Source organism: Cyrtonyx montezumae, unplaced genomic scaffold, assembly GCF_038088225.1.
Source record: "Cyrtonyx montezumae isolate F1298 unplaced genomic scaffold, pur_monq_1.0 scaffold_2, whole genome shotgun sequence".
Lineage (NCBI taxonomy): Eukaryota > Metazoa > Chordata > Aves > Galliformes > Odontophoridae > Cyrtonyx > Cyrtonyx montezumae.
The window spans coordinates 51,615,411-51,636,155 of record NW_027071936.1 but is presented as its reverse complement, the minus strand read 5'-3'; the positions used below and the strand labels follow the sequence as shown (position 1 = coordinate 51,636,155).

The 20,745-nt window shown below is 38.8% G+C and overlaps 1 protein-coding gene across 1 annotated transcript in view; it reads right to left on the bottom strand.

The window, feature by feature from the left end:
- DHX15 (DEAH-box helicase 15) overlaps positions 1-20,226 on the bottom strand; it is a 39,668-nt gene extending 19,442 nt beyond the window's left edge. Inside the window, exons 1-6 of the mRNA XM_065735723.1 lie at positions 20,039-20,226; positions 15,734-16,076; positions 11,667-11,860; positions 10,713-10,872; positions 10,096-10,314; positions 2,099-2,266 (exon numbers count right to left, since the gene is read on the bottom strand). Coding sequence (XP_065591795.1) covers positions 2,099-2,266; positions 10,096-10,314; positions 10,713-10,872; positions 11,667-11,860; positions 15,734-16,076; positions 20,039-20,103 — 1,149 coding nt within the window. The 5' untranslated portion in view covers positions 20,104-20,226. The remainder of the gene's footprint in view (positions 1-2,098; positions 2,267-10,095; positions 10,315-10,712; positions 10,873-11,666; positions 11,861-15,733; positions 16,077-20,038) is intronic.
- Positions 20,227-20,745: the final 519 nt, after the last annotated feature.

Genomic DNA, 20,745 nt, shown 5'->3' with positions numbered 1-20,745 from the left:
ATTTCATTCTGCTATCAGAAACTTGTTTATAGAAAGTAATGGGCAAAACTAAGCACCAATTTACACTAAGATTAGACCTACAAGGTAAAACTCAAGTTGTGTGTGTTATCTTGCATGAATTTCGACTGGATCACAGAAAAGAGCAGTCTCCATGCACCTTCTTTCCTCCTCCCAATTTTAAATGGTACATGTTAACCATAAAAGAGAATAAAGCAGAAAAGCCTCCTTGTTCTATGATTTATAGGGAAAATACCACTGAAAAGCGCTGAAAATGAATAAATCTGATCTGAACTTCAGTTTTCCTCTAGAAAGAATATGGTCACTACAGCTAATTGCTCTCATGTGCAATACTGAAATGCTTAAAACACTAACCATAGCTTGATTTCAACAACTAAAATTTACAGGCAGTTTATTAATTTTTGAAACAAAGATTAATGCATAAAACACTGCTTCTTTCAAGTGAAGCACTGAATTGGTCACAGCTGACTAAGTTACTTGCATCAGCTTCCATGTAAGACTCTCACAATCACCTTCTTAGAAGCTGATAACTCACAGAAACTAAATCTCAGGAAATAAGTAATCAGATACTTCATGCCCTTTATTTATTTTTACAACCATCACAACCTTTCAAAGGATTCAGTTCTCTTCTGAGCTGTCCTCCCTCAGCAGTTCTGAAAAGCAGGCTGAACATCTACAGGAGACTGTGGAAACAAACATTTTGTAACATAGAGGCTCAGGATGGTCCTACTTTGATCACTAAGGGAAGCGAGAATAGTAACTTTAGGACATGGATACATTTTTCATACCTAGATTTATCATAAAGTGAAATTCTTTACGAGAGCCTGAACACTTCAGTCAAACTTACTATCTGAAGCACAGCAAAAAGGAAAAAAATGTCAACATAATGACTTCACAGGCTTGAATCTGCTGCTTACTATAGCTGTGCACTGCACAGCTGAAACTTCCCAGTCCTGTCAATTCTTTTTGTAGTAAAATAGTCACCACAAAGTGTCTCATACACTGATACACTTCTTGACAGTTCAACATAATGAGAAGTCCATGGTGCAGCTGTTATCCTCTTACCAAGTGTAACAAATGATTTTGAAGACCACAGTTTGATACGAACAAATATAAATGAAATACAGTTAGCTCTGAAAATTCATTTCATTCGAGGTATTTACTAGTACAATCTACTTGCAGTGTTTGTTTTGTGATTGTAGAAAGCATACAATCACAAATCAACACTAGCAGAAAAAATAGTAGGTAAAATAAGAAAATTTCACTTACTTACTGATTTATTCTTACAGAACATTAAGAAGTTATCACTACTGCTCTACATATACTGTACCTTCCAAGAACACAAATAATCAAGGAATAAGCCCTGCAGATGGTATGATTCAACTTCAACCTTAAAAATCTGACTTCATGAATGCTATGGTTTCATATAGCATTAGTTCAGCCTCAAGAAGCCCTACCTCACTCCTTCAAATGTTCAGCTGTAGACGAATATCCATACAGTTCCTCATGCCATTTATATACTCATTTACGAACTGAACCATTGTAATTTTGTGAAGAACATTCACTAATACCATTTCTCAAGATTTAAATTTCTCAATCCTTTTTGCCTGATGAATGAAAAGAACCCCAATTTCTTAGTTAGAATGACCCTAACTTGAAAATTTAGTTTATACCTTCTCATAAGCCTCAAAAAACAAACAGAACATGAAAAACTCCTTCATAGGGCAATACCAGGCAGTTTCATTTCCAGAAAGAATGTGTCTCAATAATTAATCAAGGTAATAACACATTAAATATATCAAATGGTTGTCAAATTCAGTATTTGGTCCAACTCCTTTTCTTCCAAAGGAATCTGTATGAATGCCAGTTCCATTCAGTTAAATCAAACCTAAGTCTGGCATCACATATAGAAGCCAAAATTCTGAAGTGCACAAAGAAGTGAAATTAGAATTACCTAAAAGTTCAATAAATAAAGATTAAGGCTTCATTAAAGCTTTCTGCTCATTGCTATACACTTGGAATACCTGACTTAACTGTTCAACCAACTGTGAAGAGCATATTAAAACAGCATACTATTTACCTTTCTTCCTATTGCTCCGTTTTGTTTTTTTGGTGGGGGAGGTTCAAAAATCCTCTGTTGCTGCTGAGGAGGAAGGGTAGAATACAACGGAATGATTTTGATGTCACCCACTTCAGGACCTAAGTCATCAATTTCACGTTTTATCCTCTTGCAGGCTTCATCAATCTCCTGCAAAACAAAAACAGTGGTTAAAAGAACTCCATGGGAAAGCAATTCCATTCTACGTTGGAACGACTAATGACAACTGTAAAGTCTATACCCCAAAAAACAGCTACAATAACTTCACTTAAAAAATAAAAAAAAACAACCCCAGGTACTTGCTGAATTTTCAGACAAATTTTCACAAAGCTCCAAGATGCCTCAGCTTCTTCCACACTCTAATGAAGAGCCTCATTTGCATGCAACATCCTTTTCTTTTAGTCATGTTTCCTAATTAATTCTCTACAAATTGTACTAAAATTGAAATCTCTCACCCTGGAATATTAAACTGCACTCATGACCTTTTCAATTTTCACAATCTAAAAGAAATTGATGTGCAAGATATTTAAAATAAGCCAATTAAGCTTCAATGTCACGTATCACTAATGCAATTATATGGAAGGTTTGCTTCATTGTACCTAATGAGAACAAACACCTTTACAGTATAAACATGGATGCTCAGAACCAAACCTCTTAATCCAGTGCTTCAGATTTTAAAGTAAATGGAATTTCACTTAATTTTAAACAGTAGAACAAACAGTGACATACACTGCAGACTGTACACATACTTTCATGCATTTTTGACCGCAGTAAAGTACTGTACTTGCTAGTGTTTCTTACACCAGAGTTCACCGCAGCCCATTTCCAATTAAGTTTCAGTTTAAAACGAGAGATGCAAGTCAGCTATGTAGCCTACAGTTATGACAAAAATGTAATGAAAATTAGGCCAAAAAATAGTACATTTTATTAACTTCAACTACTTAGTATAATTAAGAGGCATTCTAATCAACTACTGATATTTCTAGTGAACCACTGATGGGAGGATAAAATCACTGTGACAAGAAAAACACTAAGCAAAGACACGTCTACAATGTGAAGAATCCAAGAACAGAGGCCAGACTTCCCTTACCACAATTAATTCCCAGCCTGGAGTTCAAGTTAGGCTTACAACACTTCAAGAACACATAAAACATCAGTTAACACAAAGCCTCTGTAAAGATCACTGCTTTAAATTATACCTGTGAAAACAAAAGCAGCTTCTTTCATAGAAACCATAAAATCGCAGAACAAACCTGACAAGATTTAGAGGTTATCTTTATTTGTTCAGAGACACTTCAGTTTTCAGCATAAATGCACTGAGTATGTTTTAAATAAGCACACATAGTACAATACTCATGTTCTGTACTGACCAGCACATGTAATTAACAGAAGCACAAAGTAACAGTTGCAAGGCCTACCTCTTTGATGTCAAAGTGTTCCTTAATAGTAAGCCTAATGCCTTCTGGCATTATATTGCCTATCTGAATGAGCTACACATTTAAACAACAAAATAAACCCTTCCAAACAAACTCGCATTTTGCCAACAAATCCAACATACCTTTCACAATGTAAGAGGCATACAAGAAACTGAGATGGCATGCCCCCTACTGGTTTATTAACCAAGAGTGCATTTATTTACACTGAAGTCAATCCATGAAGTTCTGCTGACAAATTCTTCCAGAAAATTCACTAACAGCCTCTCAGCAAAACTTAATGCAGTTGACACATCCTACACAATGGTTCAGCAAATTAATCATTTCATGTAACTATCCTTACGACAAAATTCTACATGTCAAAGTAAGCAGTTGACTAAATAAGCAGCCACATTCTCTCAAATCTGCACCTTGCTTCAAGTCTCCACAAGTTCCTACCTGCACATCCATTAGAAACGTAATCAAACTGCCTCACAAAAGTTAAACACTAGATTGCCTCACAGAAGTTAAACACTAAATCCAGCACTGAATCCAGATCTGAAGATCAGGAAACTGCTTCATGGAATTTGAACAAGGCACTAAATTGGAAATACAGATGCTGGACACCACGGACTTCTAAGCAGAACTGACTTAAAGAACACAAGTCACCAAGAGCCACTGTCACCTACCTATAGACAAAAAGAGAACCCTGCAGTACTGACTGTTTCATAAGGTAAAAACAAGCTGCTGCTACATCCTTCCATATATGTATATATATGCATATATATATAATCTCCTTTAGCTGTACCCACAAGCACTCCCCAATTCCAGCAGAGTACAACTACTACTTCTGATAGAAAGCTTTCCAAAAAGCTTTCCCAAACCACACAATCTTAAGGACATACATAGTTAGAACAATCTGAAAGTATTGAGGATTCACTTAAGTGTCAGATTTGTTTCTTCTGCATGAAATTAACTCTAGCAATATGACAGGTACAGTTGAACACAATCTCAGCATTAATCCTCAGAGGGCTCAGCAAGTCTCATTCAGCAGTCTTTACATACAAATATGACAATTATTTTTTTTTAAAGAATTTTAATGTTTGCACATCAAGTCCATTACAAAATCCCTTGAAAAGGAATTATTCCATCAACAAATGCAAAATTTTTCTTCTTGGAGGGAAAAAGGGAAAGTAGAGCAAACTAGCCATACACTATGTCTAAAAAGCTCCTCAAAGAGCTCTGACAACTGCACCAACTACCTAAGGACATTAGTATACTGGCTGAAGGAACATGTATGACAAGAGAAGCCAGTCAGAACCATGAATGCTTAGAGCATTAGCAAAAAGATCTGCTTCAGAAGTAATCAAAGCATGTCATCACATCACGAGTGCGAGGCTCAGGCAATGCTAAGTTTAAGAGAACCTGACCCTAGTTCCTCACAAGACTGGACTTCTTGAGTGCTATCTGAGAAACAGTTCTCAGAACTGTCCCAACCAGGCTGTCTACATGAAACTTTACAAAAGCCCCTAGCTTGACCAAAATGGATTAACAATAAGTAGTGGTAAAATTAACCCTACTTTAAATTTAGAATGTCTAATTAAGAAGTTTATTATAACTAAAGGAGCATTACTTTCAATCACAAGACTGCTGGCTTTTAGATATTTCCAACTCTATACTTGTGACTCAAGGTGGTACTGGGTGTGCCACTCCTACAGACTCACACGACATTGTCACATTTTTCACTGTTTGATTCCTTCTTAGAGCTGTGTAGGTTGGCAAGCTACAGTCTCCCCGCCAAGGGACGGATTCCCAGCTTTGTCAGCAAGTTTTTGATAAGACTCATGTCCATATGGGAAGCAATACTTTTGCTTTGTTTTATAAAAAAAACACCACAAAACACAGTGCTCAATTTTCTTTAATTTATCAGAAGCAGTAGCACAGCCATCTGTATTTTCCACAAACACTAAGTAGGTTACTTATGCTTCCTCAACCTGACAAGATTTCTGCTCCATCTTAACCCACTTTCCCAAAGAGAAGCCAGGCTGTGACTAGCTCCTGAGCAAAAAGAAACAACAAAGAACAACACTTTCAGTTGCATTAATTTTTATCCTTCTCACTGAAGCTGTGCTTCTGTGCAGCTACAAATGCAAAGAGTCACCAGACAATAACAAAAATCCGAGTTCAACGCCTGTTGACGCAGAAAGTCCAGACTCTCAGAAAGCCAGAACTGCTACTTCATATTACATTTTGGGAATAGCAACAACTGCTACTCATGGCAAGCTGTCAACAAATTGAGAGCACAATACTTTGTTCCTCCTCTCTCACAACATATCACAAACACACATACAAAGTTAGTAGTAACTATCCAGAGAAAGCACCAGCTGCAGGTTAGTTAACTTAATGCTCAAGACAACTTTTTTGGTCTTCCATTTCATACTGCTCAGTACTGCTTGCATCCCTTATCCCAAAGGATTACATCCATCACTACTTTCTGCTTTCAAAACAAAGAAAAACTACTTACCGTACAACAAGGCATATTAGGATGGTAGAATTAAATTCCTATCCTTTATTTAAGGAACTAAATCTCTTCCCCAGCCCATCCAAAAGAAAAATAAAACCCTTCATATTCCTTAAAAGAAGGCAAGGGGACAAGGAAAAAAAGGTAAATCTCCCCCAAAAACGTTTCTTCAGCTCAACAGAGGTGATTTGAGAAGACAACAAAGAGCTGTCAGTATTTCAAACTGCAAGGGTTCTAACTGATGTGGCTTAACCTATGACTCACTAGAGGGCTTAATGAGTGATGAATTCCCACTTCATGGGAACCTCACAGCTTTGATGCCTATTAGTACATACTAGAGGAAAAGCAAGATGGAAAACACAAAGCTTAATACTACTACTGGTTTTGCTGCTGTTGTTCATGGCAGAGGATGGTCCGTTTTGTTTCCTCAAAGACCTTACTTTTAAAAGCCTAATCACAGAAAACAATCATCTGGATATGACTTATGAAAATATCTGTGTCTATTTAATTTAGAAACATTCTGGTTCCTCAGGATCCCCATCAGAATGTAGTTAAGAAAAAGAGTTAGGGATAAGTGAAGTGTAAATACATCCTCAGCTCCCCAAATTCTTCCAGTACTAAATATGTACTGTTAAGCGTATCACCTCACTACTCCAATATTTAATATTCCCTAGCTCTGCATCAAGAAAAATTTGAATGTATAATTACCAGTTCACCTAAAAGGAGCTGTATAAAATTAACCACAGAAGGGACCAATTTTGCTTCTTATCATGCAGACAGTTATTTCCCCCCCTCCCCTTTACCTACTGTTGAAAATAGTCTTTATTATGTTGTTTAAACTGAATGATCACTAGAAAGTCAAATCTATTTTTTTCCCTAATGGTATTCAGGCACCACAGAATGAGGCACACCTACTGAAAGGTTAAAGGAGCATATGTTACTGAGTTAGAACATCACACCATGAGCAGCAACTTTGTGCTGAACAAGCAGTTCTGCTGAAATGGTGGTCAAAAAAAAAAAGAAAGGAATCCTGGGAAGACTAGGTGCAATTAACCCAATGAGTTCAAACTGCTCCCTCTAAGCTAACAATCCTATTCAATAATATGGATTCCATTTCCTTTGTTTGTGTTCAGTACTCATCCACAATACCATGGCTGAGGCTTTAACTTGCACTGCAACTCAACAGCAGCTCTAACAAATGGCCAAAGCCCTCCTGAGCCACAGACACACTCCAAGTGCCAGCAAATATCTTGGCTCAATTGCTAAACTAACACATGAACAGCCACTCAACTTGCTGGTAAAGCTCCACTCTATCTTAAGATTGAAACTGTGCACCATTAGCTTTCAAAAATTAATTCTACAAAAAGACTGCAGCTAATGCTGTCATTTTCAGAACGTTTAGTGTAACCATTTGAGAGCTTGACGTGCAAAAAAACCTAACTACTTTGTAAACATGATCAAACAAATGTCAAAAAAAGGTTCAAGTCAATTTTATTTCATAATATAGTAGGGGTGGAATGAATTAATAAACCAGAAAGGCTCCACAAATCAGAAATTTTTGCAGACACCTTAGGAATTTGTAAAAGAGGAAAAATGTCACAGACAGGGTACAGCCAGCCACATCTAGCCTTAATGACAAAGAAAGTTTGTCTTTTTACTCAAGGGTGCCTGAAACTTCATGAATTTCTCTTCCTTTCTGCAGGAATGAATACAAGCTGGTATATACTAAGATCAGAATGAAGCAACAGTTAAAACGACTGGTCTTTTGAAATGCACCATTCCAGGAGAGGCTCACAGTTTCAGAGAAATAAAACTTTGTAAAATACAAGGAAAACAGGGAACAGGGAAGGAACAGTTCTACAAGGATAAAGTCAACACTTCACCATAGCTGAAAACTACAGAACATTCCTAGCTAGGGGAAAAAAGAAAAAAAGCCAAGCACAACTGCAAGACTGGAGTCACTGAGCCTACTGCATCTGCATCAAATAGCAGTAACTACAAAACAATTCCCAGTCCTACAAACTCCAACAGATTACATCACTGCAGACAAAGTAGTAGTATAACCCTGGACTTCATTATGGTACTCACAGATGGACCCCAAAAAGAACCTCAAAACATCGTGGATGAAGACAGAGTATTTCAAACCTTCTCCACAGATGCTAAAACCAGACTTCAACTTCACCCTAATTAGCTAAATTCACAGTATCACCAGGCAGAGCTGCTCCACTGTCAGTACCATTCAAGGATACATGGACTGGAGCTCTCTCCACATAAAAAACAGAGGACAGTGGCTTACAAATGCAATTTAAGCAATTCAGCAAGACAATGCAGGGATATTATTAGACACACTTATGCATAATTGTCTCTATGCATATCATAGATACGGTTTTGTAAAGCTTTTGTGTATAACACACCATTCTGCAAATTAACTGCAGAACTCAAAGGATTTATTCATGCTATAGAGTCCCTATCAAGTACGGCTGAGTACTAAAGAATAAGTTGTTCAGAGCCATTTTTCAAACATGAAAGTAGAGCTGTGCCAATACAGTCAATAACATCTGAAGATTTTCCCTGCAAGAACATCCAAAGTTGTTACATCATGTGATTAAGATCAACATACAGCAGCTGATGTAGTAAAGACATCAACCAAAAATTTAAAGGATAACTCTTTGTTCCTCTTGAAAGGAGAAAGATCAGCTTGATCAAGCATTCTCATTAAAGACACCAAAACCTGCTAAACAGCCCACAGCACTGTTTAATTTTATCACCACCAGTTCCACTGCAGCTGCAATACTCTGAGCTACAGAGGACAAATGTAAAAGCCTGTGACTGTCCCTTTTCAGGAAAATATTTTATTTTGATTCTCTACTGGAAGACACTATCTACAAGAAGACTTTTCAATGGAATATCTTAAAATCGAGCTAACAGACAACACAGATGAATCTGTGTGACCAGATCTACTCAAGAGATCCATGCACTCTTAGCAACACTGATTATTCATGCAGTGTCTTTCACCTCCAGCACAGTTAAGGCTGTTCATTCAGACTGCAAAAAGACGCAGCTGTTTCAAACCATCTGAAGGATCACTTCAAGACAAGCACCTGCAAGAACAATGAGTCAGAGGAAGGTGTGTTGGGGAAGACTAGAGACAAGGACAAAACAGAGTGGCTACAGGTAAAGAAAAATGCTGAGTGGAGCATCTGTTGAAATGAAAAGACCAGGCGCACTTAAAAATATCACCTGAGAATTCCCATTAGCAGTATCTCCACTGCCCGAGAAAAGTAAAAAGAGGAAAAAAAAACAAAAATAGTTTTGCTAGGGAGAAAAAAAAAGATGCAGCCATAAGAAATAGGGATTTTAGAGAAACTGACAATTTCTCACAAGGCCCAAACTTTTTTTTTTGTATTCCTCCATCACAGTCTACTAGATGTTTAAAACAATGTAAAATAGATTAGTAAAAATACACAGTTTACCCAAAACAAAAAGATTTCTTCAAAGTTACTTCTTCAGTTTAACTTAAGCATTTTTGTAAAATCATCTTTCACAAGCCACCAAGTACGCTACTGAGATATAGCTCCAATCATTTGTGGTACAGAATGACCAAAACGTTTCTTCCTTCTCTGTTTTGATTATGACATTTTTATTACAACTACTTCTGAGAGCTCAGTGCCAGAAGCAAAATGTTAAGTCTTCCATTAAGTTGTACTATATGTAACCAGAAGTGGACAAAACTACATTTTCAATCAACCCTATCGTGCTACCAGATACTCAGATATTCCAAGGATATTCCAAGCTCATCTCAGTACAAACCTGGGTTTCACATGCTATACTTCAGAAATACAAGACTAAGATAAAAACTTTCACTTTTGAGATGTCAAACTACATACATATTGCAAACTTGTTTCAAGCGCTTAACCACTGTGCATGGTAAACGGAGTTCCTCACACCATATTCTGAACGATAAAACAAACTAAACATTTCAGCCTATACAAGGCATTTTTATCAGCTTCTGCATGAAATAACGGATAGAAATAAGAAAAAAATACCTCTTGCCCAGTAAGAAAGAGTAGAAGATCTCCTTCCTCTTCTTCACACATGTGGATCTGGATCACTGTTCGAATGGCAGCCTCAAGGTAATCCCTTTCTGGTTCTGGAGTATAGAATATCTCCACAGGATGGGTGCGACCCGGAATAGTTAGAAGAGGACAGTTATCAAAGTAGATCTGAAACTTGCCAGCATCTAAAGTGGCGCTCATAACTATAACCTGTAGGTTTAGACAACAAAAAGACAGTTACCCCAAAGGTTGGCAAGGGCCTGTGAAATATTACACGTACAAAATGTAGTAGCAGGAAACTAAACTCAATGTAATTTTAAGCATTTAAGCATGCTTTTATCACTTGAATACAGCACCTTTATTTCAAGGTCCACAAAACCGCCCTAATTAAATACAGAAAGGTACAAATAACTGCAGCTTTCTAGTATTTTCTTTAATACAAAATGCACTAAGGCTTTACTAGCATTATTTCTCTAATACAGTTCACCACTAACAGATCAAAAACCCTGTTGATCTACATTAGTATTTTTTATAATTAGCTAGTGGTAAACACACTCTTTAGCATGACTAGTCACAAAGACCACAAAGGAGATGTTGCCATTACTGACCTTCAAATCAGCTCTCTGTCTCACAACCTCTTTCAAAACTCCCATCAAAATATCAGTAGCCAGTGTTCTCTCATGGGCCTCATCAAGAATTATAACGCCATAGCGCTCCAGCAAAGGATCGTTCATCGCTTCACGAAGTAACATACCATCAGTCATATACCTGAGCACAAAGACAATTTCTGTTTATTAGGTCTGATACAGAATACTCTTTCTTACTATTCACCAGGTTGCTTGAAGAAAGCCTTTATAAGCCTTGCTTTTAAAACAGAAGCATTAGTGAAGTATTTCCAGCACAGCAACAAATCCTTATACAGTTTTAGATAGAAGTTACCACTGGGTATGTAAATGAAATCCAGCAGTAGAGACTAAGCATAAAAAAATAAAAGACTCAAGTTTTGGCAACCTTTGAGTATTTTACAGACTATTACTGGCAAACTCCCAGATCTACAACTAAAGACAGGAAAAGAAAGGACAAGAATACAACTGAAATCCTAGAAACACTATTTCTGCAATAGTTTCATTTTTAACTGACCATTCTGAATGTACTGAGCTTGGTTTCACCTAAAAAGCACTGGAATCTAGAACAAGTGACAAATAAAACACTAACATACTCAAACTTCAGTTAGGTGCCCTACAGTTAGGCACAGATCCGTTCTGAAGCTTACTAGTTACCTCTCCTATAGTGGAGTAAACTCCCAAACTTCACCAGAATTATCTTGGGTACTAAGTTACCACTAACAGAAGTCAGAGCAATCTGACTTTTCTTTAAGAACAACTCATTTTCAAGTCTACTCCACTCCCACAGGCTATGTTTCTCCCATCTGACACTACAGCCCCTTTTTCTTTTCCTCTCACTACTACTTCATTACTCCTTTCCACACCCTTCACAGCCCTGTGACTCCCCCACACTCAAAAAGACTGGCTATGCTTTTGTTGGACAGTCACCATACTTACTTGAGAATAGTTTTTGCACTACTGCAGTCTTCAAATCGAATTGAGTAACCAACCTCCTGGCCCAGCATTACATCCATCTCATCAGCAACACGCTGCGCCACACTCATCGCAGCGACCCTCCTGGGCTGGGTACATGCTACTCCCCTCTTTGGTCCAGGTAATGAGCGCATGTAGTCAACACACCACTGAGGGATCTGTCAAAAAAAACAAAAACAACTCTGTTCCAAACATCGTTTTAACAGCCAGATGTAATGCAGTGTTTATATCAAATAAATTTATAATTTCACTGAGGTAGCAATCATATGCACAACAATATCTGGAATAGGAAAGCAGACAGACTAGTAAATGAGACTCAACACCACTAAGTAAAACACACGTTAACCAAGTATGTAACTATCTCTGAAGTTATGAAGAAAATAAATAGGTTCACAGTACCTCTGAGCACAGTTAGTTCAGCAGCTAACACAGTTAGCAGCAGCAATTACACTCAAAAGTGAAAGATGAAAGTTAATGTGCAGGACTGAGATCAACAGAAGTTAGGCATTTCAAGTTTCACAGTAAAAAAAATATACTCTGTGTTCTTAAGAAACACTGCTTATTAATGTAGATTAAGCAAAATATATATTTTTTAATATATAAAACTTGGCTACCCAGAAATCACGGCAAACAAGAAAGTGATTAGTTATGCTCATTTGGTTAACTCCTGTTCTTTGGAATTGTTATAAACCAGACATGAAATCCCAGTGTTTCAGTTCTTATTTGTCAGGCACTTGCTTTCCGGGAAAGTAGGAATGGTAAGCATTCACTCAGAAGAATTTGTAGGGTTAGTTACAGCTTCAAGAAAATTTAATATTGTTAACGTGTTCCACGTGTTTTATGAAGAGACATCTCCAGACAGAGCTAGTCCTAAGTCTACAGATCATATAAAATCTATGCCTCCAAACTAATTGGTTTTAAATGTACTCTAAAAACCTCATGATTACAGAAAAAAAGTGTTACCATTCATTCACTGAACCAATACAAAATAGTAGAAAAAGCTGTGCAGTTCGAAGTAACCTAGGAAGATTTCTCTTCTCAAATACCCTATTTCTATAGCAAAATGGAAACAACTGAACATATCCAAAACAGACAACCGTAGACTAATGAAAAGTTGGGTTTTTCTTCTTAAAATGGAGAGCATTCCCCCCCATTCTAAGTACAAAAAATAAACCAAAGTTTAACAACTCTGAACAAAAAAACTCAAGAAATTCTATTCAAAACTAAAAATAACAACAGCTCATGAATTCTGATGACATGAATTTGGAATCCCACCCAGTAGCACATACACATTTCCCGAGGGTGAAGCATAGAAAAATGAGGCTGGTTCTCAAGCCACTAGTAAAAACTCAACTCCAAATGAGGTGAAGCTTCTTAACTCTAAACAGAACCAATCCTTTAAAGCAGGTCTCTCTCAGGACACAGTAAAGGGAAATAAAAGTAATTTAGAGGCAGTTTTCCAGGAAACAACAAAACCTACAATGCCAGCATCAAATGAAAGACAAAGCCTAAGTAGATTTCAACACATTAATCTGATTTAGAAGATCACCAAAACACTTATGTCCCACTTTAAAAAAGACAAGGAACCACAATATACTTTCTCTACTTGAGTGATGCCCAGTTTTAGAAATATGAAACAACTTCTGCCATCTAAATCTTACAGAACATCACCATTAACTCCACTGATGCAAAAAATCTGCCTATAAAAATCCTAAGTTTCTTTAAAAACCCAAAGGATAAGCACCTCTCAACCTCAACAACTTCTTTAATGCAGAGATTTTCAAAGATAACCACCAACAAAATAAATAAATAAAAGGAGGCAGAGACAAACACAGAACCCTGTGAGATCAAAGATAAAAGCAGTGAGAATTGCTGCAGTCCATTTTAAAGATATGGCTTTCTTTTGCTTTTTTTTTTTTTTTTTTTTAAGGAATACAAGACAGGAGCAGGAAGAGCACTGTTCTTCTGCCTGTTTTACTTCAATCCAATGAAATTCCTGTTGAAAGCCATGGTAGAATTTGCAATTTTCATTGGTTAACAGTGCAGAGCAACTTTCACTCATGTCAGCTCTCTTGCAGGCTACGAGGACAGCAGGAGATAAAGCCACACAGAATTGTTTCCTCTAAACTTGCTGGAAAGTGGCATTCCTTCCTACGTCAAACATCCTATTCCTTACAGTTAAAGCTCTCAGCAAAAGCAGATGCTACTCTACTATATGATCTAAAGAATACATTGCCATTATTATAGCAGTATCACAAATAATCTCACATTTAAAACAGAGGGTACATTGCAAACAGCATATTTCTTTCTAAATGAGATTCAACTCATCCACTTCATAATTACAACACTGAACTTAGTCTGAGAATGTTTAAAATAAACAATTTAGAAGCTTAAGATTAAATTACAAAGCAAGCCATGGCAAATACTGGTGATGAAAATTAGTAACCCACATAAAGCATATTTCAGTTTAATGGAAAGTCAGGTTTTCTTTTTATTCAAAATAAGTTTGTAGAACAAGGTTTTCACAGAAAATTCATATCTCCTATTATTTCCATTGCCAGAGACTTTCTCAAACCTGGGACTTATCAACACTGAAGCAAAAAATGGGATTTCAGAAGGAGGGAAGGGACTTGCAAATCTAAGCGAGCTGCCATCTGGCAACTACTACAGCCTCTTTGCCATGAAAGTTAATCACTTGGGAAGACTAAATCCTATGAGATTTAGATAGATGCTAACTCTCTTTTACCTGGTGGAAACCATAAGTAGTTCCTGTACATATTTAGTTAGAACACTTAGGCACAGAAGAATGTCTTGCTATGATCAGAAAACATAAGGAGATGGAAGAAAGACAACCACTTGTCAAATGGTTTAGGACAGCACTGAAAAGAACGCACTACTACCACATTCAAAACAAGCTTCCCTAACTGACAGCAGGATCATTTTCAGTGATATGGTCCTATAGAGGCACTCAGGAAATCTGCTGCCTCACAAAGTCAGAACTCATAGGAAGCACAAGAGATTCCAAGATATTTTAATGTCCTTTTGATAGCTTAAGTCTTGCTTTTCAGAAAGATGCCTTAAGTCCTTTCCATAAATTAGAGGTAAAGCAGTAATACAATTCAATACAATTGATACATCCTCAGAAAAGATGCCCTAAGGTACCTTTTATTCCAGAAGGTACTTAAAATGTGCAGTAAATAGTGCAAAACATCACAGCATTTGGACACAGATGTAAAAGGTATTCCCTGCATTACGTCCTTCACATTTTCCAGACTACCAAATTTTATGATGAAAAATTCTTTTAGGACTTACAGTAAGTTAGCTATAATTTGTTTTATGAAGATTAGAATATGCCCTTCAGTATTTAACTTAGTCTTAGATGAAAGGAATTCACCAGAATAGAAAAAAGGTCTTAACATCACTTTTCCACAAAGATTTTATTTAAAGAGCACACCAGAGAACAGTTTAAGCATCAAACAAGTTTGTTCTGTTATAAACACAACGTGGCATGCCTTTTCTTATACTATATCTTTCCCATTTTCCCAATCCCCAAAGCTCTTAGGGACTAATGAAGCTCTACATATCTGTTTGTCACTGAGAACAAAGAATCTGATATGCCAGCTCCCATTAAGTTCATACCTGTAGCGTTTTGAGAAATTCACTGCTAATGTGACTTTATTTCCACAACATTTTTCCTACTTTCAAGCAACCACCTTCATAAACAGCTTAACATTTGGAGTCAATATGTCAGAGGATCAGTACACTTCTGTCTAACAGTTAAAAATTACCTTCATTTACCAAAAATGTAATAAGAGGTGGGGCCAGAGAACAACCGGGTTGAAACAAGGAAGGTTGAAGATTCTCCTCACATACTACTGCATTCATTAAGCAAATCAAATGTTCATCAAGTCTTGCTTGTTATTTAAAAGGTGTTTTGCATAATGACTTTCAAGAAACCAAATAAAGTTTCGACACCCTCACTCAGCAACTGTCTCAACCTTTTAGAACTCCACAATGTTGTAAGAACTCACCTGTGTTGTTTTACCAGACCCGGTCTCTCCAACCAGCACAAATGACTGATGCCTAATCAAAATATCCGTGAATCTTTCTTTATATTCCCAGACAGGAAGCTGTAGCCGTTTCTTCAGTATGTCATAATAACGAGGTGTATGTGGTAGATTTGTGAAAGGGTTAATACTGTGCGGAATCATCGCTGGTTTCATAGGTGGTAACCCAGCAGCAATGAGCGTAGAGTTAGATGCAGCTCGCAACTCCTTTTCCTTCTCCCTTTCTCTGTCACGATCTCTATCTCTGTCGCGGTCCCTGTCACGATCTTTCCGGTCATCACGGTCCCTGTCTCGGTCACGATCCTTCCTAAAATGAGTTAACAGCAGAAATTTAGATATTTGGATATTTAAATGCTATGAAGAAATCTGAATACCAATTGATTTTAAACATCTCTAGTACAAAGTTGATATAAACCAAGATAAGGACTCCTTTCAACAATTATCTGGAGGATAAACACAGCACAACCATTTACATTTCTAACAGTGTGCATCAATCTCCATACACAACTACTGCCACAGTTCCTCTTGTTACGAGTAAGACCACAGAGAGCACCAACTTAACCCCCTTCTTTTAATGACAATTAACAATCTGCTGTATATTCTATACTTCTCACAGTTCTTCCTGCAAGTGCTCAAAAATATCAACACTCAATACTCTTCCTGCCCAGTCTATAAGAGAATTACACCAGCTGCAGAACTGATAAATGATCCCTGACAGCTGGATTCTAACATACCACAATTGCTTTGTGACTTTTAAATATTTTTTAAACCTTAAACTTGCCCACTGCTTTTATCAGGGATATGAAGTATGCTTTCTTCCAACCATTAAGGCTAAGAAATAATTATTTCACAAGTGTAATGAAACAGGATTGTTTTTGCTGGAGCTGTGTGCTCAAAATTACATCCTCCCTCACTGAGGGTTTCAGATTACAAAGTCTCCACATACAATATCACATCCCCTACTGAACACTGATGATAGGCCCACCCAGAAATCCTCAGGTTTACCAAGAACTGTAGCTGCCTGTTTTCAATAAAAATCCAGAACTTACTGTGATTTAGCATTTTGATATAATTCCTACTTCACCAATAAATTATGTTTTGTTAAATTACATTTTAAACCACTAGAAGTAAAAAAAATTACTGGCATTTTTATCTGCAAAACCTTTGAACTAGAACTGGTAAAGTAATAAAGCAAATTTCTAGCTACAGTAGATTAAGCAGACAGCAAGTGTGAACCAAATTCGAACTGTTACTCCCCAGTCACTGTTATCTCATTAACTCTTCCAGCTGTTCACCCATACCAGAAAAGGAACCTATCAAGTTCTACCTACATTTCAGAAGTCAAAAAATCTACTTAAAGGTTAACCAAGAGAGATGACTCTCTTTGTTTCAAAAACATTTAAGAGCAATATAAAAGAGGAGAATCGGGTATCAGCACAGAAAAAACAGACCACATATCATGTCCTCAGATCTAATCACTAACGTTAATCTTTTCACAATAGCACTGTTTTCCTAAAAGACATCTCTCAGCCTTCCACTACCACTGAGACCCAGCAGGCACAGCCAGACACCTCGCATCAAACAAGGGACAGCTACAATGACAGTTACACTGCCAAATGTTTTTCACTAAAAGTTCTAGAAATGCAACTCAGCAGCTCTTCATTTATAAAATGTCACACTTAAGTCACTCTTCATCGCTGCACTTAAAAGGACCAACCATAAAGGCAAACAACTATGGAAAACAATCAGAACTTCATCAGACTGTCTTGTGCACAAGGTCCATAGCAATCTTCATAAATAGGAAGAGCTCGGTGTTGATGGTGGATCGCCTTGAGCATTTTTTGGTTATTAGTTGCATTTTTGATCTTGTGCAAGGTTACCTGGTTTGCCACCTGAACTCCTTATGTCCACACACACAATACAAACAGATGAAAAAAAGTCACTGAATTAGGGTATATAAAAGTACGTAAAACTGAAAACGGAAATTATAAAGTTAACCCACCGTTCATCACAACAGAAGTCTAAACAAATCTAACATTAAAGATGCCCACATTTTTGCCACTACTAAAGAGACATGACAAGAGCTGTCTGCAGTTGATGCAAACAAAAGCAGTTAAATTGGCATTTCTGCTCTTTATGTAAGAAAATAAAATCAGTCAAAATGATACATAACACAAAGACAAGCAACTGTGATGTTACACAACACCAAATGAAGGTAAATATGCGTAGAAAAAAGTCTGTCAGGTTTTAAATCGTGTATATGCAATCTACACGGCAGCGCTGTAACAGAACACCTCTCAAACAATTCACATCTTTCCAAAAACCTTTTTCCTTTACAGAGGATACTTCAAGACAAGAAGTTAACAGATGTGGTATCAAGCTACTAAGGCTGCAAGAACAGCTGCAAACCTATGGCATCACTGCCATGTAGGGATACACACTCTGATACAGGCCTCAGTCAAAAAAGAATACATAACAACAACTCAGTTTAACTTTACACTGTAGCTCAGTGATCCAGCTTGGAGGAAAGGTACACTGCTGTTCTCCAAGTAACGTGGTCCCTATTCAAAAAGGGAATTCAGCTTAATCCAGTTCCAAAATAAACTAAATTGCATAAAATCACACTGTGCAGACCGTAACAAGAACATACATGTTGGTAACGTGAATCTGTGCATCTCAGCCCTCCATGTGCTCTCAAACCTACCAATCCTTAAATAAGCCAGGACAATGTAAGATGAGCAGCATGCCTTGTGCTGGGTGAACCAAGAGCTCAAGGAATATTAGAAATAAATAATATTCAACCAGTCCACAGCAACTCATTCATGGTGCTACTCCATTTCAAGCTTCTAATGGCAGGTGAGGGAAGGACAAAGGGATACAAATCCTGCACCTGTGAAGGTTTTAGGTGCAATGAAGTTCAAAGACCTCTACATAAAAATGTTGTACTACTGCTGGACACTGAGTGCAATTTTATAAAACAGGAAGAGTAGGAGTTCAGAACAGCAGTAAAAATAATGTCAAATAGTAAAACTCTTCCAGAAATACAAAACCCATCAGCCTCCAATAGACCTTTCTTTATTCATACAACAAAAAAATATCAGTTGTAAGTCAAATAATGCACCATTTCGCCATTATCAAAATTACACAAAAATCTACGCATTACAAAGTGTACACACTTTTCTGTATTTGTGAGTTATGTCAAATTCTAGTAAATCAGGGGAAAACGCATTCAAGGAAATGAACAGCTCAATTCATTTAATAAAAGAAGATTATGGTGATGCAGGGGACAGCTGGTCATTAAAAAGCTTTCTTTTCTGTTTAACAGCAAAAAACACAACACACTAGCAGCCATAAACTGGAGTTGCACAAACTCATCTTTAGAAAAAAAGGCAAGTTTTGCTTCAAGTCTGTTTGTCAATGAACACCAACTGTTATGGCAGACTCTTAAAAGTTTTGAGAGCAGCAATAAGCACTCTTTTCAGGTCAATGCTCTTGCTTAAACATTGCTACTGAGCTTCAGGAAGGAGTTGTTTCAGGACAAGTTCTGTGCTTCCCAAGATGGGCAGGCCACATAAAGGCAGTACTCCATCAGAGTACTTCAAAATCCCTCTGCTCCCAAACCAAGGGGGAAAACATTTATTACATAGAGACCACACTAAAACAGAACGGAACGTTGTCTGCATTCCCATCATTTCACCAACCTCGATGAAAGTCCGCTAAAGCTGGAGCATCGAACCTTCAAACTAACTTGTACAAAACAAAGAAACCTATGCTTTCCGTGACATCCCACCCCAACCGCACCAAGGATTGCTTCCTCACAGGAGACCCATCCCCGCCAGGCACCCAGCGCAGGCAGCTAACAAAGGAACAGCGTTTCTACCGGCTCAGGCACTAAGCACGCAGTACCTCGCGCTAACCCCCGGGATCACGTTTCCAAAGACAGAAAACGGAACAAATGCCCCGTAAAGGAGGCGAGGAGAGGGAGATGCCGGCGTGCCGCACACAAAGCCCCGCGAGCGCGCGCCTCCGCCCCACCACCCCCAACCCAACCCGGTCCGGCCCGGCCCGCGGCTCCTCCTTCCCCTCCCCACTGCCGCCATCCGCCTCCTCCGCTCCGCAAGGCCGAGGTCGGGCCTAGGCCCCGCGCTAGGTCGCGCCCGGCCTCGCCGCTCCCATCCCTTCCCACCGCCCCGCCCGGCGGAGGCCCCGTCCCGCAAGCAGCAGCCCGGGCCCAGCCTGGGCCGATCCCCATGCCGCGCCGCCCCTCACCCGTCGGAGCGCTTCTTGCTGGAACTGTAGTCGTCTCCGAGATCTAAGCGGTGGCGCTTGGACATGGCGGCGGCCGGAGTGGCGGAGTGCCGCTAGGTAAACCGGAGCCGGCTCCGCCGGGACGCGCTCTCCGCTCGTCGAGCAGCAGCAACGGCAGCGGCGCCGCGAGGCCAGGCGCAGCCACTAAAATGGCGGCCGGAAGGAAGCGCCGGGGCCGCGCGCGCGCGCGCGCACGAGAGCGAGCTCGGCGGAGCCGTCGGTCGGCGCGCGGCCACCGCTTGGCCCCGCCCCGCGCGTCCCAACGGCTGCGGCCCGCGGGGCGGGCGGGGGTTTCCGCGGTGCTGGCGCGTAGTTATGGTGCGCCGTTGCAGGCGTCCATGGGCACGTTAGCCTTGGGTGTAGAAAAATGCAATGTTTCGCAAGTGGTCTGAAGCAGCAGAAACGAGAAAACCAACTACAAGCTCTAAACGCACGTGCAGGCTTTGTTTATACAAATGTAAGTGGAGGTACTCAAGGCAGCGTCTCTCAAAGACCCAGAAACACCATTTTTTCCCCTCTGTCTTCCACGGCTGTGAAGGATTGCAAGGACAAGGGAAGCTGAAGGTGATCCTAACACCAACAGATGTGCCTGCTACCATTACGTCGAAGTTCTCTAGGTGTGAATGCATGCTGGCATCTAGTAACACAATTCCTGAAGTGCAACGAGA